This window comes from Capricornis sumatraensis, chromosome 1 (assembly GCF_032405125.1).
Source record: "Capricornis sumatraensis isolate serow.1 chromosome 1, serow.2, whole genome shotgun sequence".
NCBI classification, from domain to species: Eukaryota; Metazoa; Chordata; class Mammalia; order Artiodactyla; family Bovidae; genus Capricornis; species Capricornis sumatraensis.
The window spans coordinates 106,180,763-106,197,981 of NC_091069.1; the positions used below are offsets into that span (position 1 = coordinate 106,180,763).

At 38.1% G+C, this 17,219-nt stretch overlaps 1 protein-coding gene and 1 pseudogene across 1 annotated transcript; both read left to right on the plus strand.

Moving 5' to 3' along the window:
• Positions 1 to 5,409: 5,409 nt before the first annotated feature.
• On the plus strand, positions 5,410 to 6,360 carry LOC138085983 (olfactory receptor 10AG1-like). Its single transcript, XM_068980676.1, has one exon. The coding sequence runs from the start codon at positions 5,419 to 5,421 to the stop codon at positions 6,358 to 6,360; it is 942 nt and encodes a 313-aa protein (XP_068836777.1). The 5' UTR covers positions 5,410 to 5,418.
• A 9,610-nt stretch (positions 6,361 to 15,970) lies between these two features.
• Positions 15,971 to 16,979, plus strand: LOC138075614 (olfactory receptor 10AG1-like; annotated as a pseudogene).
• Positions 16,980 to 17,219: the final 240 nt, after the last annotated feature.

Here is a 17,219-nt window from a genome sequence, read left to right on the forward strand (position 1 = left end):
CTTTCCATTATTCTTTATACGAGTCTATTCATTCCTGCTTACATGTGTGCATGCTTAGTCGTCTCTGCGACACTTTGGACTGTAACCCACCGGGCTCCTGCTTTCAGCTTGTGCACCTGAAAAGGAATAAGTGTGTGTTCCCCTTCCCCTCACTCCCCTTTCTGTAGTCTAGGAGATGGTGAGGTCTACCTGGTTAGTGTGAATGTGGAAATGGAAAATTCATGTTGAACATAACCTAATTCTCCCAAGTCTTCTAGATTTCTTACTTTTGAATTTTTAATGACAAAGACAATTCTCTTCAAGACATTGCTCACTTACATCTTTTCTAGAACATCTTTATTTTATAGCATCAGTAATATGCAATCATAAATTTCTGATTTTACAATGCTCCCATTTCTTAATAATCACAAAATACAGGAAGAGAGGTAGAAAATTTTAAGGAATACAATGGACAGATATGATTTTGCTTGTTGTACCAAACTCCTCCAGGGGCAGACAGAAAGGTTTAGTTTAATTAAGAAGTGACATGGGGAATAAGCTGATCCCAAGGGTAAAGAATATTTTCTATTTAAAGAGCACTATTTTTTTTGACAAGGAATATATTCTAGGTTGTGTTTAGCTTCTGTTCCAAATAAATGTAAATTGCCTAATTGCCAAAACAAAAAAGGTCTCACTTTTTTCTGTCTTTTAACTCTATCTGTAAAGGTAAGCATTGCATTTAGCTTCAATGCAAACAGGTAAGCATGAATCATTTTTTTCCAATAGCAAATTTAGCTTTACAATTATCTATGCATATTTACCATCAGCAAAAAAGGCATTCACTTCAGAAGAATTAAATATAGATCCTTTCTCCTTACTGTTAATTAATTTAGAAAACCCTGATTCAGGTAATCTTTTTACTTTTCTGATTCTCCTCATTATATTATCAAGTGAGAAATTACAGAGTACTGTGTAATACACATGTGCACTCAGTCACTTCAGTCGTCTGACTCTTTGGGAACCTATGGACTGTAGTCCACCAGGCTCCTCTGTCCATGGCATTCTCCAGGCAAGAGCACTGGAGTGGGCTGCCATGCCCTTCTCCAGGAGATCTTTCTGCCCCAGGGATCAAACCCACGTCTCTCATCTCTTACATTCCAGGCAGATTCTTTACCACTGAGCCACCAGGAAATGTCTTGTAATATATTTGGCCAATATATCAAAGATTACAACCTCATTATCATTATCATCAGTCATCTTAAGTATTAAGATTTATTAAGTGATTACTACATAGTAAGCATATATTTAAGTAGTTTGCATGTAGCATTAAATCAGGATATATCACAAAAGATTTTTAAAAATTATTTAAATAAGTTGTACGATAGTAAAAGATGTTATTAAATGTGTTCTCATCCAATACCAAGGGAATCATTTGTTTGTTAAAATTAAATTCTATGACAAATGAATGAGAAAATATTAAAGTAATATTGGCTTGTTTTCCTTTTTATCCTAAAGGAAGCAGGCTCTGAACTGCATTCACCAATTTTAGGTTTCCATTTTCTATTTCAAATTGATTTCATAAACTTGGTTTAAACAGTATTAAATGCATTGTGATATAGCTGATTTACATGATATCATAATCCCTACATCAAAGAAAATTGTCATTTCCGTGGAAATACCAGAACAATAAATATGAATTATTTGAGAAAAAACAAAAGTGGCTCTATTTAGATGAATTATATAGTAATTTTCTCTTTGAGTTGTATAAAGAGAAGCATTGACAGTTTTTAGAAATCAGAGAAACCAACAAATATGTCACAAGATTTGAGGAAATCTTTGAACCTGAGATTGAGTTTAGAATATAAGTACAGTTTGTATAGAATGTGAATAATTATAGTATTTCTTACTTTAGAAATGGTTTTATACTGACAATTCCATTTACTATTCATAAAAAGTTTCCATTTGACAAATAAAAAGTTGAGACAAAAATATTTTAATAAATGTGGAACACTCCATTCTTGATATTAAGTTTTGCTTTCTTACTTTTTCGGGCTTTTCTTTGACATCTTAGTTTCAGTATGCTTTATAAATGTACTATTCTACCTGAACAGCAAGGAATAATTTACAACGGGGATTAAAAAATGAGAGAAAACCTTACATACATAAACAGCAGATACAATAAAAAGAATAAAGCAGATGGCAGTTTCTGCAGGAAATGGGTGGCTCATCAAATGTAGGTGCATGCTGCTTGCTGAAAAGACTGATGATTCATTAATAAGCAGTTTTAATCAGTATCCAAGTACTACACTCTACATTGATTTCAGTATGTGAATAAAATTTGGTAAAGTTGGGACAAAGTATTGAAAAAAGGAGGCATGATTGTATAGACTCATATATGATGCATCTGTCAGCCACTAGCTTCTGACCATTTAAAAGACTCATTCATAGCATTTTTGCATTTCTAACTCACATTTTTTATTGAGAGAATTATATAATAATGGAAAAAGTTTGAATATCTTTAGTACTGTAATGTGTAGTTTAAGATATTGTAGATGGTACATATATAAATAGTATATGGCTTCCCTGATGGCTCAGATGATTAAGAATCTGCCTGCCATGTAGAAGACCTGGGTTTGACCACTGGGTGGGGAAAATCCCCTGGAGAAGGGAATGGCAACCCACTCCAGTATTCTTGCTTTTGCATGGACTATCGGTTCTACCCCATGTTTGTCTACATTTTTGCAGCAGAAATCTCAACTTTTGTCCTCACTTAATACCTTTAGAATATGCAGTTAGCTGTGTATCTTATTTTCAGTGATTTATTTTCTATTGGCTTTCAAATAAGTTAACATATAATATGAAAATACATGTATAACATGCTGAAAACAATGAAGCAATTTACTACTTCTGCAAGAATGAGTAAAAAGAGTATAATTTCTAAATATACACACATGCATGCCCCACAAAAAGTACGTTTGATCTCTAACAGGAAAGAGAGGAAGGAGAGATTTACATTTTCAGTGGGAATCCATGTTTATATTTTGGAAGTGAAGTCACAATCTCTCAGTTGTGTCTGGCTCTTTGTGACCCCATGGACTGTATAGTTCATGGAATTCTCCAGGCCAGAATACTGAAGTGGGTAGTCTTTCCCTTCTCCAGGGGATCTTCCCAACCTAGGGATCAAACCCAGGTCTCCTGCATTGTGGGCAGATTCTTTACCAGCTGAGCCACAAGGGAAGCCCAAGAATACTGGAGTGGGTAGCCTATACCTTCTCCAGCATATCTTCCCAGCCCAGGGAGCCTGAAAGAGGCTAAAAAGCTAAAAAGCCTCTTGATGAAAGTGAAAGAGGAGAGTGAAAAAGTTGGCTTAAAGCTCAACATTCAGAAAATGAAGATCATGGCATCTGGTCCCATCACTTCATGGGGAAACAGTGGAAACAGTGCCAGACTTTATTTTTCTGGGCTCCAAAATCACTGCAGATGGTGTCTGCAGCCATGAAATTAAAAGACGCTTACTCCTTGGAAGAAAAGTTATGACCAACCTAGATAGTATATTCAAAAGCAGAGACATTACTTTGCCGACTAAGGTCCGTCTAGTCAAGGCTATGGTTTTTCCTGTGGTCATGTATGGAATTCTTTGGAATTGCTTTGGAATTGCTCCAAGGAATAAGAGCCCAGATAAGAAGCAATCAAATTGATTGCTTCCTTCAATCAAATTGATTGAATCAATTTGATTGCTTCCTTCAATCAAATTGATTGAATCAATTTGATTGCTTCCTTATACCTTGGGGAAAATTCCAAAGGATTGCTTAAGAGCACAGATAGCTCAGTCAGTAGAGCATCAGGCTTTTAGTCTTATGGTCCAGGGTTCAAATCCCTGTTCAGGCGGAGGTTATTTCAGGCTTCCCTGATAGCTCCGCTGATAAAGAATCTGTATTGGAAGAATCTGCCTGCAATGCAGGAGACCCCTGTTTGATCCCTGGGTTGAGAAGATCTGCTGGAGAAGGTATAGGCCACCCACTCCAGTATTCTTGGGCTTCCCTTGTGGCTCAGCTGGTAAAGAATCTGCCCACAGTGTATTCTAGGAGTTAATGAGAAGGCAATGGCACCCCACTCCAGTGCTCTTGCCTGGAAAATCCTGTGGACGGAGGAGCCTGGTAGGCTGCAGTCCATGGGGTTGTGAAGAGTCTGACATGACTGAGCGACTTCACTTTCACTTTTCACTTTCATGCATTGGAGAAGGAAATGGCAACCCACTCCAGTGTTCTTGCCTGGAGAATCCCAGGGATGGAGGAGCCTGGTAGGCTGCCATCTATGGGGTCGCACAGAGTCGGACATGACTGAAGTGACTTAGCAGCAGCAGCAGCAGCAGCAGAAGTTAATGAATCACATTTAGTGGAAGAAATGTACTAAGTACTGCCCAAAAAGATCTACAGGAAAAACAAAAGAACCTAGTAATATAGTTAAAATAATAAGAAAAATGCAAAAAAGATGGAAAATCTCAACCTATTGCATTCACATGCATGACTAACACAAACACATGCAAAAAAGAAAGAATGAATAAGTTGAATGGGATCATCAGCAAAATAATTGTTGAGGATGTGGGTAATTTAGGAAGATCTCACAGATGAGTTGTGGGTGGTGTCTCTTTCATGCAGTAAATGAGTGAGAGGTGAACATTCTAGCTAGAACTACTTTCGTGAACATAAACCTGGATGTACTTGCCTCTTATGTCTCGAGTGTTCCTGGGCCAAAAGAACACTTTAAAATTCCTTTTCTCTCAACTGAGAAATCTGAATAGAACTTATCACTACTAATTTATGGACTTTACACTGAAATACACATGTTTGAAAACTAGTAACATCCCATAATATTATATAGTCAGCTCATCAATTTTATTTATAAGAAAAAAATGAAATATGTAGAATGTCAGTGCCAAACAAGACTTTGGAAATACCACAGGGAAACCAACACTATAAAAATTAAATATATTCATCCCTAAAACTATCTTAGGTCACTTACAATATATTTCACCATGCAATCAAATTAACTTTCAATTGATAATAAACAGAGAATTGAGAGGTGAAGAGAAAAACACAGGCTGTAAGAGCAAAATCACTAATGTAAATGAATTTAACTCAAATTTTTGCATTTTTGAGCATTCAGTTGAAGAGCAAAATTATACCTACATATCTTCAGAAAAAGTGATAATTCACGGCAGAAAATAAAGATTAAATGGATAACTTTTCTTACAAATTGATTTAATAATAATGAAAAATGTAATTCACAACCTGTTAGACACCTAGCAATTATAGGTTGGTTTTCTAATGGAACTGGAAAAAATGAATGGGGTACCATCTTTTATATATATATATATATAAGGAAACAAAAGCCAGAGAAAGTGAAATAACAGTACCTTTGATTGAATCATTCATACAGATGAAATACGAAGAGATGGAAGTGGAAGACAACATGTCCACAGTGATGCAATTTGTACTCCTGGGGTTTCCTGACCTTCCAGACCTTCAAGGAATATTATTTGGGGTGTTCCCCATCATTTACATCATTATCTTAACTGGAAATAGTCTCATAATAATACTAACTAGGCTTGACCCTGCACTGCACAAACCCATGTATTTTTTCCTGGCAAATTTTTCCTTCTTGGAAATCTGTCACGTGTCCATCACTCTCCCTAGGATTCTGGTGAACCTTTGGATTCAGGACAGAAGCATTTCTGTGCTGGACTGTGCTGCCCAAATGTGCTTCTTTGTTATCTTCAGAGCCACTGAGTGCTTCCTCCTGGTGGTGATGGCCTATGACCGCTGTGTGGCTGTCTGTGACCCTCTGCACTATCCCCTGGTCATGACTGCAAAGGTGTGCCTCCAGCTGGCTGTGGCCTCTGGGGTCAGTGAAATCCCAGTGCAGATATGGCAAATGTGCCGGATCTCTCTGCATTTCTGTCATTTGAATGAGGTTAACCACTTCTTCTGTGACATTCCCCCCATTCTGAAGCTGGCCTGCGGAGACACTTTTGCACATGAGCTCTCAGTCTATGCAGTAACTCTGTTATTTGCTGCTGTCCCTTTTTGGTTGATCCTTGCCTCCTATAGCCAAATCATTTCCACTACTCTGAGGTTGCCAACAGCCAGAGGACAGGCTAAAGCCTTCTCCACATGCTCTTCTCACCTGTTGGTTGTCATGTTATTCTTCGGATTTCTTGCCATTACCTACTCAAGACCAAAATCCAGTCATTCTGCAGGAACTGACAAACTCTACTCTCTGTTCTACATCATAGTGACTCCAATGTTCAATCCCATGATATACAGCCTTCAGAAGAAGGATGTGATTACAGCGCTGAGAAAATTATTACTTAAAAAATAATGTGATGATTAACTGTTTGCTAAACAGTTAACAGAGAAACGTTTTCAGCTTCTATTTTCCCTCTTTAAGGAGTTAGGCACTTCTATTCTCAGATGCACTTATGAATACTTTAGTAACCTAACCCACAATTTACTGGGCTTGGATATATACCAGGTAGATGTGTCGTCAATCCTCCATGCCTAAGGAATAATCCTGCCTCATAAATTACATAGTAATTTACATATTAAAAAAGCTAAAACAAAATTGAATCAGTTAGGTTTTTTGGCTTAAATATGCTGGAAAACGTATGTTTATTGATCTAAATAATTATCTCTATCTCCACACTTGCATTTGTTGGCATTCTTTGATTCTATAGCACAGAAAATGACTACTAGCAGTTGAAAGGAGAAGGCAATGGCACCCCACTCCAGTACTCTTGCCTGGAAAATCCCATGGACGGAGGAGCCTGGTAGGCTGCAGTCCATGGGTCTCAAAGATTTGGACACGACTGAGCGACTTCACTTTCATTTTTTACTTTCATGCATTGGAGAAGGAAATGGCAACCCACTCCAGTACTCTTGCCTGGAGAATCCTGGGGATGGGGGAGCCTGGTGGGCTGCCGTCTAAGGGGTCGCGCAGAGTCGGACACGACTGAAGTGACTTAGCAGCAGCAGGAACAGCAGTTAAAAATTGGATGTTTGCAGGAGGGATTGAATGAGTGAACGGGTAAATGAATATTGCTAGTGCCAACATCAGACTGCTAGCAAAAAATCTAGATTTTTCAGAGAACCAGTAATATTGGGAGCATATTTGCTTATCCACTATAAACTCATATGAAATTACTCCAATCATAAAACCAAAAGAATAGCATTCATAATCTTTTTTCTCTTCCTAAGTGCATGATAAAAGAGTACCTTCCTACTCATCTTAACTGGTTTACTTTGCACATATTTGCATGTTCTGCTTAGCAAATTTGATCCAAAATAATTTGCTTTGCATTATTTCATCTGTTACATAACTGCATTCTGACAGCTAAATCTATATCAATTTGAATTTTTAAAAGAAAACATATATGGATATAAAAGTGAAGAAAAGTTTTAGAAGTTATTTTCAGAATTACCCACAGTCTGTACAACTGCATTACATTAGTGTGTCTGGACTAACCTCCCATGTCTTTATCCCCTTTAAATCATTGACTGATATAATGAAGGAAAGTGAACATATCTCACTAGGATTATTAATGCCCATCTTCCCAATTCCATTCTCAAATCAGCAACATTAAGAGATGATTTGTTGTAGCTGTCCCTGAGAACTTCTGCTACAGTTCTTTTGACAATTATTTCATTCTCTGGTTTTAGTTTTAATTATAACCTGTCTTTCCTAAAGGAGATCAGTCCTGGGTGTTCATTGGAAGAAATAATGCTAAAGCCGAAACTCCAATACTTTGGCCACCTCATGTGAAGAGTTGACTCATTGGAAAAGACCCTGATGCTGGGAGGGATTGGGGGCAGGAGGAGAAGGGGATGACAGGATTAGATGGCTGGATGGCATCACCGACTCGATGGACATGAGTTTGAGTGAACTCCGGGAGTTGGTGATGGACAGGGAGGCGTGGCGTGCTGCGATTTATGGGGTCGCAAAGAATCGGGCACGACTGAGCGATTGAACTGAACTGAACTGAACTGTCTTTATCCTGGGATATACTATCATATGGTGTATCAGAGAATAATTTATGGAAGTTAATGGTTAAATCAAATGAAGACCACATAAGCCAGTCATGCTATTTCTTTGGGAGATTGTGATAGATATCTCTTCAGGTGAGATGAACTAGAATCCCTGGAAACAAGTACACTACATTACTTGACAAAACGGACTTTATAGATATGATTAATATCATAAATCATTGAGATGGGGAGATTATTCAGGTAGAACCAATCTGATCACATAAGCCTTGAGAACAAGAAGAGAAAGAAAAGCAATATTCAAAAAATTGGTTATCACAGATGGAGCAGAGCAAAGGAGGGCTCATTTTGTCATTGCTGGCTCCAAAGTCTGTTGGGACAAAGAGTAAGGACTATCCTGATCCCCAGAAAGTGAGCATGGCATTTGGTGGTCTGCCAGCAAAGAATCAGTCCTCTGTCCAACAACCTCAAGGAAGCATATTCTGCCAGTAATTTAATTGAACAAGAAAGATGGAATACTCACTAGAGCATAAAAAAAGAATGTGGCCCTCCCAACACTTTTGACCTATCATCTACAGAACTCTAAGATAATAAATTTTAAGGCACTCAGATGGTGGTAATTTACTAAAACTGCAAGAGACAACTAATACACAGAAAATAATGATGTTCACAGAAAATAATATAAGAGATGGTGTAGACCTGCTCAGAATATACAAATTCAAAACTTCAATCTCATAACCAATTTAGCTGCACTATGAGGATTTGAAATATCCAATTTCTCAGCCTGCATTCCAGCTGAGTATGAAGCAATGACTCAATTTTGGCTAATAACATGAAGATAGGTGTCAACAAGTGTTCAGTCTTGTCTCCACTACTTTCATCCTTAGTGTTAGTCACTCAGTTGTGCCCAGTTCTTTGCGACCCCATGGACTGCAGCCCACCAGGCCCCTCTGTCCATGGGATTTTCCAGGCAAGGATCCTGGAGTGGGTTGCCATTTCCTTCTCCATCTTTCATCCTTGGAAGGGTGCAGAAGTCATATCTAAGAATGGGAAAGCAGGAGAGCATGAGGAACCTGACACTCCAATGTCTTTATTTTTAAAATATAAGACTAGTCACACCACCCTACCAGAAGCGCTCTGTGAAGTAATCTCGCAGGCTTAAATAAAATTCTAAAGGAGACTACATCTGCATACATATTAATGTTTCACAATGGTAAGTGGTAGTAGATAGTACCCCTCTTGTGTCTGTTCATCTGGTGAAAAGCTGTATTGTGGCAGGAAACATTTCTCAGAAATGTAGATTTTGGTGCTTTTTTATTTTTATTTTTTTAATTGGAGGATAATTGCTTTACAATGTTGTATTGTTTTCTGCCACACAGCGAGGTGGATCAACCCTAACGATACATATGTCCCCTCTCTCTTGAACCTCCCTCCCATTCTCCACCCCATCCCACCTCTCTAGGTTGTCATAGAGTACTGGGCTGAGCTGTGTTACACAGCAACTTCCCATTAGATCTGTTTTGCACACGGTAATGTAAATGATTCATGGCTACTCTCTCAATTTTCCCCACCCTCTCCTTCCCCTGCTGTGTTCACAAGTCTGTTCACCATGTCTGCCTCTCTAATCCTGCCCTGCAAATAGATTCATCAGTACTAATTCTCTAGAGTCCATTTTATTTGCATTAATATACAATATTTGTTTTTTCTCTTTCTGACTTACTTCACTCTATATAGCATGCTTTAGATTCATCCACCTGATTAGAACTGACACAAATGCATTACTTTCTATGACTGAGTAATATTCTATTATATATATATGTACCACTACTTCTTTATCCATTCATCTGTCAGTGTACATCTAGGTTGCTCCAATGTCCTGGCTATTGTAAATAGTGCTGCATATCTCTTTGAATTATGGTTTTCTCAGGGAATATACCCAGGAGTAGGAGTGCTGAGTCTTATGGAAGTTTTCATGGGGATGATTTTGATCACTGGCTCCTTTACAACATTACAGACCTCCATTTATAGTTCTTCAGGCACTCTGTCTATCAGATCTAATCCCTTGAATTGATTTGTCACTTCCACTGTATAATCATAAAGGATTTGATTTAGGTTATACCTGAATGGCCTCGTGGTTTCCCCTACTTTCTTCAATTTAAGTCTGAATTTTGCAATAAAGAGTTCATGATTTGAGCCACAATCAGCTCCCAATCTTGTTTCTGCTGACTATATAGAGCTTCTCCATCTTTGGCTGCAAAGAATATAATCAATCTGATTTTGGTATTGACTATTTGGTTATGTCCATGTGTAGAGTCATCTCTTGTGTTGTTGAAGAGGGTGTTTGCTATGACCAATGCATTCACTTGGCAAAACTCTGTTAGACTTTGCCCTGCTTCATTTTGTACTCAAAGACCAAACTTACTTGTTACTCCGGGTGTTTCTTGACTTCCTACTTTTGCATTCCAGTCCCCTGTGATGAAAAGGACATATATTGGGTGTGTTAGTTCTAGAAAGTCTTGGAGGTCATAATGGAACCATTCAGTTTCAGCTTCTTTGGCATTAGTGGTTGGACCATAGCCTTGGATTACTGTGATATTGAATGGTTTGCCTTGGAAACAGAGATCTGTCATTTTTGAGAGTGTACCCAAGTACTACATTTCAGACTCTTTCGTTGACTATGAGAGTTACTCCATTTCTTCTAAGGGATTCTTCCCCACAGTAGTAGATATAATGATCATCTGAATTAAATTTACCCATTCCCATCCATTTTAGTTCACTGATTCCTAAAATGTCAATGTTCACTCTTGCCATCTCCTAGTTGACCACTTCTAATTTACCTTGATACATGGACCAAGGTTCCTATGCAGTGTTGTTCTTTACAACATCGGACTTTACTTTTACCACCAGACACACCCACAGCTGAGTGTTGTTTCCACTTTGGCTCAGCCTCTTCATCCCTTCTGGAGCTATTTTTTCACTCTTCAGTAGCATACTGGGCATCTACCAACTTGGGAAATTCATCTTTCAGTGTCATATCTTTTTTCCTTTCCATACTGTTCATGGGGTTCTCAAGGCAAGAATGCTGAAGTGGTTTCCATTCCCTTCTCCAGTGGACCACACTTTGTCAGAACTCTCCACCATTACCTGTCCATTTTAGGTGGTCCTACAAGGCTCATAGTTTCATTAAGTGAGAAAAGGCTGTGGTCCATGTAATAAGTTTGGTTAGTTTTCTGTGGTTGTGGTTTTCATTCTGTCTTCCCTCTGATGAATAAGGGTAAGAAGCTTGTGGGAGCTTCTTGCTGGGAGGTACTGGCTGTGGGGAAATCTGGATCTTGCTCTGATGGGTGGGGCCATACTCAGTAAATCTTTCATCCACTTTTCTACTGATGAGTGGGGCTGTGTACCCTCCCTGTAGTTTGGCCCATGGTAGGGGTAATGACTAACACCCTAAAAAGATGTCCTTTTCATTATAGGGGACTGGAATGCAAAAGTAGGAAGTCAAGAAACACCTGGAGTAACAGGCAAATTTGGCCTTGGAATACGGAATGAAGCAGGGCAAAACTAATAGCGTTTTGCCAAGAAAATGCACTGGTCATAGCAAACACCCTCTTCCAACAACACAAGAGAAGAATCTACACATGCACATCACCAGATGGTCAGCACCAAAATCAGATTGATTATATTCTTTGCAGCCAAAGATGGAGAAGCTCTATACAGTCAACAAAACAAGACCAGGAGCTGACTGTGGCTCAGATCATGAACTCCTTATTGCCAAATTCAGACTCAAATTGAAGAAAGTAGGGAAAACCATTAGACCATTCAGGTATGACCTGAATCAAATCCCTTATAATTATACAGTGGAAGTGAGAAATAGATTTAAGGGACTAGATCTGATAGATAGAGTGTCTGATAAACTATGGACTGAGGTTCATGACACTGTACAGGAGACAGGGATCAAGACCATCCCCATGGAAAAGAAATGCAAAAAGGCAAAATGGCTGTCTGGGGAGGCCTTACAAATAGTTGTGAAAAGAAGAGAGGCAAAAAGCAAAGGAGAAAAGGAAAGATATAAGCATCTGAATGCAGAGTTCCAATGAATAGCAAGAAGACATAAGAAAGCCTTCCTCAGTGATCAATGCAAAGAAATAGAGGAAAACAACAGAATGAGAAAGACTAGAGATCTCTTCAAGAAAATTAGAGATACCAAGGGAACATTTCATGCAAAGATGGGCTCGATAAAGGACAGAAATGGTATGGACCTAACAGAAGCAGAAGATATTAAGAAGAGGTGGCAAGAATACATGGAAGAACTATACAAAAAAGATCTTAACGACCTAGATAATCATGATGGTGTGATCACTCACCTAGAAACAGACATCCTGGAATGTGAAGTCAAGTGGGCCTTAGAAAGCATCACTAGGAACAAAGCTAGTGGAGGTGATGGAATTCCAGTAGAGCTATTTCAAATCCTGAAAGATGATGCTGTGAAAGTGCTGCACTCAATATGCCAGCAAATTTGGAAAACTCAGCAGTGGCCACAGGACTGGAAAAGATCAGTTTTCATTCCAATCCCAAAGAAAGGCAATGCCAAAGAATGCTCAAACTACCACACAATTGCACTCATCTCACACGCTAGTAAAGTAATGCTCAAAATTCTCCAAGCCAGGCTTCAGCAATACATGAACTGTGTACTTCCAGATGTTCAAGCTGGTTTTAGAAAAGGCAGAGGAACCAGAGATCAAATTGCCAACATCCGCTGGATCATGGAAAAAGGAAGAAAGTTCCAGAAAAACATCTATTTCTGCTTTATTGACTATGCCAAAGTCTTTGACTGTGTGGATCACAATCAACTGTGGAAAATTCTGAGAGAGATGGGAATACCAGACCACCTGACCTGCCTCTTGAGAAACCTATATGCAGGTCAGGACGCAATAGTTAGAACTGGACATGGAACAACAGACTGGTTCCAAATAGGAAAAGGAGTACATCAAGGCTATATATTGTCACTCTTCTTATTTAACCTGTATGCAGAGTACAACATGGGAAACGCTGGGCTGGAAGAAGCACAAGCTGGAATCAAGATTGCTGGGAGAAATATCAATAACCTCAGATATGCAGATGACATCACCCTTATGGCAGAAAGTGAAGAGGAAATAAAAAGCCTCTTGATGAAAGTGAAAGAGGAGAGTGAAAAAGTTGGCTTAAAGCTCAACATTCAGAAAACGAGGATCATGGCATCCAGTCCCATCACTTCATGGCAAATAGATGGGGAAACAGTGGAAACAGTGTCAGATTTTATTTTTCTGGGCTGCAAAATCATTGCAGATGGTGACTTCAGCCATGACATTAAAAGATGCTTACTCCTTGGAAGGAAAGTTATGACCAACCTAGATAGCATATTGAAAAGCAGAGACATTACTTTGCAAACAAAGGTCCATCTAGTCAAGGCTGTGGTTGTGAGAGTTGGACTGTGAAGAAAGCTGAAGAATTGATGCTTTTGAACTGTGGTGTTGGAGAAGACTCTTGAGAGTCCCTTGGACTGCAAGGAGATCCAGCCAGTCCATTCTGAAGGAGATCAGCCCTGGGATTTCTTTGGAGGGAATGATGCTGAAGCTGAAACTCCAGTACTTTGGCCACCTCATGCGAAGAGTTGACTCATTGGAAAAGACCCTGATGCTGGGAGGGATTGGAGGCAGGAGGAGAGGGGACGACAGAGGATGAGATGGCTGGATGGCATCACTGACTCAATGGACATGAGCTTGAGCAAACCATGAGATAGTGAAGGACAGGGTAGCCTGGTGTGCAGCAGTCCATGGGGTCTCAAAGAGTTGGACATGACTGAGTGACTGAACAACAACATTGTAGTTTTATTACTAGTGTTTTTTTTCCTAAAGAATTCTCCATACTGTACTCCATAGTGACTATATCAATGTGCATTCCTACCAACTGTACAACAGGGTTCCCTTTTCTCCACATCCTATCCATCTTTCTAAAGTTAGACCTTTCTTGCTAATCTCCCATTGACACTGGGAGCATATTAAAATATTACAAAATAACAGTGAAACCTGTCAGTATCCTCAAGAAGTCCATATCCCAAGAAGTTCATATATCAGATGAAAGTGCTTGTAGACTTTAATGATGATCATGTGTGTGTTGTGGCTGAATATTTCAGGTGTTTCAAGGATGCTTCTCTTTGGTGTGCGTGTACTCAACACGCTTTCATCTGATAAGGACTGCTGAGGATACAGACACGTTTCACTAGTATTTTGTAATATTTTAATATGCTCCCAGTGTCAATGGGAGATTAGAAAGAAAGGTCTAACTTTAGAAAGATCTATCGATCTATTGATATTTTAAAGAAAAGTGTTGCATGTTTCTGTTACTTTGTTTTTCATAAATATAACTTTTTACAGACATTTGATATTCTAAAAGCATTTTTTAAGGCAAATACTTTATTTTTAAAATAATATTTAACTTTGTCATCAACATTGTTCTGCTGTTACATGATCTTTGATATTAAAAATCATTGCTAAATCTGTAGGCTTTGCAGATTCCTTAAAACGTGGCTCACAGCAAGTATGACACTTTCATGATTATTTAAAATAGCATCTTAAAGTAGGGAAAACTAGTTCAAGGGCTTGTGATTAATAATAGCTACATCAGTATGATTTTCAATGTCTTTCCTTTGAACAATCGAGTCATAATAAGTTCCTATAACTAAAATTGTATTATTAAGATTAAGTCTGCTAAATATGTAAAGAGGGACTCATAAGGATAAAATAAGTCGTATTCTTGTCTCAACAAAACATTAATGTAAAACAGATGTGGAAGTATTTGTGAATCACATATTCAAAAAAGTGAAATGTATATAGATAATACAAAATCTCCCAAAGATCAGTAGCAAGAGCAGAAGCAACCTAATCAACAAATGTACAAAACTCTTTGATAGATATTTTACTATAAGGATACACAGAATTAAAATAATAACATAAAACTTCCTCATCATCTTCAGCATTAGCATTTGCATTTTGAAATGCAAATTAAAATTAAAGTTGTGATACACATGTACTTTAATGGCTAGAATTAAAATAAAAAACCACAAAATAATATAACAACATTTGTGAGTAAATATATAAACCTTGAACAGTGATATTATTCCATGTATGGACATAATGTTTCTAAAATACATTTTTCATCTTTCTAATCATTAATCTTTATAAAATATAGCATCAATCTGAATAAAAATTATGACTGCTGAATTTGTACACACTATATTGAAATACACAATTTTTATTTTTATTTATTTTAATATAAATTTATTTTAATTAGAGGCTAATTACTTTACAATATTGTATTGGTTTTGCTATACACAATTTTAAAAATTAAATACCATTTAAAAATATTGAGTGGTTAGCTGATGAATTTTGTTTTATAAAAATAGCTAAATATGCAGAATGTCAAAGTTAAAAAGATGTTGGAAATACAACTGAAAAAAAACTCATTTAAAAAAATTAACCATATATATCCCTAAAACTATTTTATATTGCTTAAGACATTTAAAAAGGCAAAAAAAATTAATTTTGAATTGATAATGAAAAACAGAATGGAGAGGTCAAATGAAAATATCAAGTTATTTCACAAAGGAACTTAAATTCAGAATTTATATTTTTGAGTGGTCAGATGAATAGCAAAATTACAATCACGTATCTTCAGAACTAAATAAATATTGTAGATAGCAGAGAAAGAAAGATTAAAGTGTTTTTTTAATTTGCAGATAGATTTAATAATGATGAAAAACACACTTCATCATACATTTAGAGCACCTGGTGTTATAGGTTTGGTTTTTATAGGAAATTGAAAAATAGAAAGTTGCAGCCTCCTGTTTTGTAAATAAGAAAACAAGAGCTAGTGAAAGTGAAATAATAGTACCTCTGACTGGATCATTCCCACAGATGAAATATGAAGATATGGAAGCAAAAGACAACATGTCCAAAGTGATAGACTCTGTACTCCTGGGGTTTTCTGACCTTCCAAACCTCCAAGGGCTATTTGGGCTGTTCTCCATCATTCACATCATTATCTTAACTGGAAACAGTCTCATAATAATACTAACTAGGCTTGACCCTGCACTGCACAAACCCATGTATTTCTTTTTGGCAAACTTTTCCACCTTGGAAATCTGTTTCAAGTCCCGTCACTCTTCCTAGGATTCTGGTGAACCTTTGGGCTCAGGACAGAAGCATTTCTGTGCTGGACTGTGCTGCCTAAATGTGCTTCTTCCTTATCCTCAGAGCCACTGAGTGCTTCCTCCTGGTGGTGATGGCCTATGACTGCTGTGTAGCTGTCTGTGACCCTCTGCACTATCCCCTGGTCATGACCGCAAAGCTGTGCCTCCAGCTGGCTGTGGGCTCCTGGGTCAGTGGAATCCCAGTGCAGATAGGGCATATGTGCCGGATCTCTCTGCGTTTCTGTCATTCAAACAAGATTAACCACTTCTGTGACATCCCCCCATTCTGAAGCTGGCCTGCGGAGACACTTTTGCACATGAGCTCCCAGTCTATGCAGGAGCTCTGCTGTTTGTTGCTGTACCTTTTATGCTGATCCTTGCCTCTTACAGCAAAATCAGTTCCACTATTCTGAGGTTGCCAACAGCCGGAGTAAGAGCCAAAGCCTTCTCCACGTGTTCTTCTCACCTGTTGGTTGTGCTTTTATTCTTTGGATCTGCTACCATTAACTACTTAAGGCCCAAATCCAGACATTCTACAGGAACTCACAGACTCCTCTCTGTTCTACACCATAGTGACTCCAATGTTCAATCCCATGATATACAGCCTTTGGAAGTAGGATGTGATTGCAGCATTGAGAAAATTGTTACTTAAAATACAGATTGAAGGCAGGAGGAGATGGGATGACAGAGGACGGGATGGTAGGATGGCATTACCAACTCAATGGACATGAGTGTGAGCAAGCTCCAGGAGTTGGTGATGAATAGGGAAGCCTGGTGTGCTGCAGTCCATGGGGTCACAAAAAATTGGACTCCACTGGGTGACGGAAAACATATAAATATACTATGATGAGAATATTTATAAATGTTTTAGCTGTTTGTCACACAATTACCAGATAAAGATTTTAAATATCTATATTTTCTCCTTAAAAACTTGACTATTGCTAGCTTATAAGATACTTTTAGATACTTTA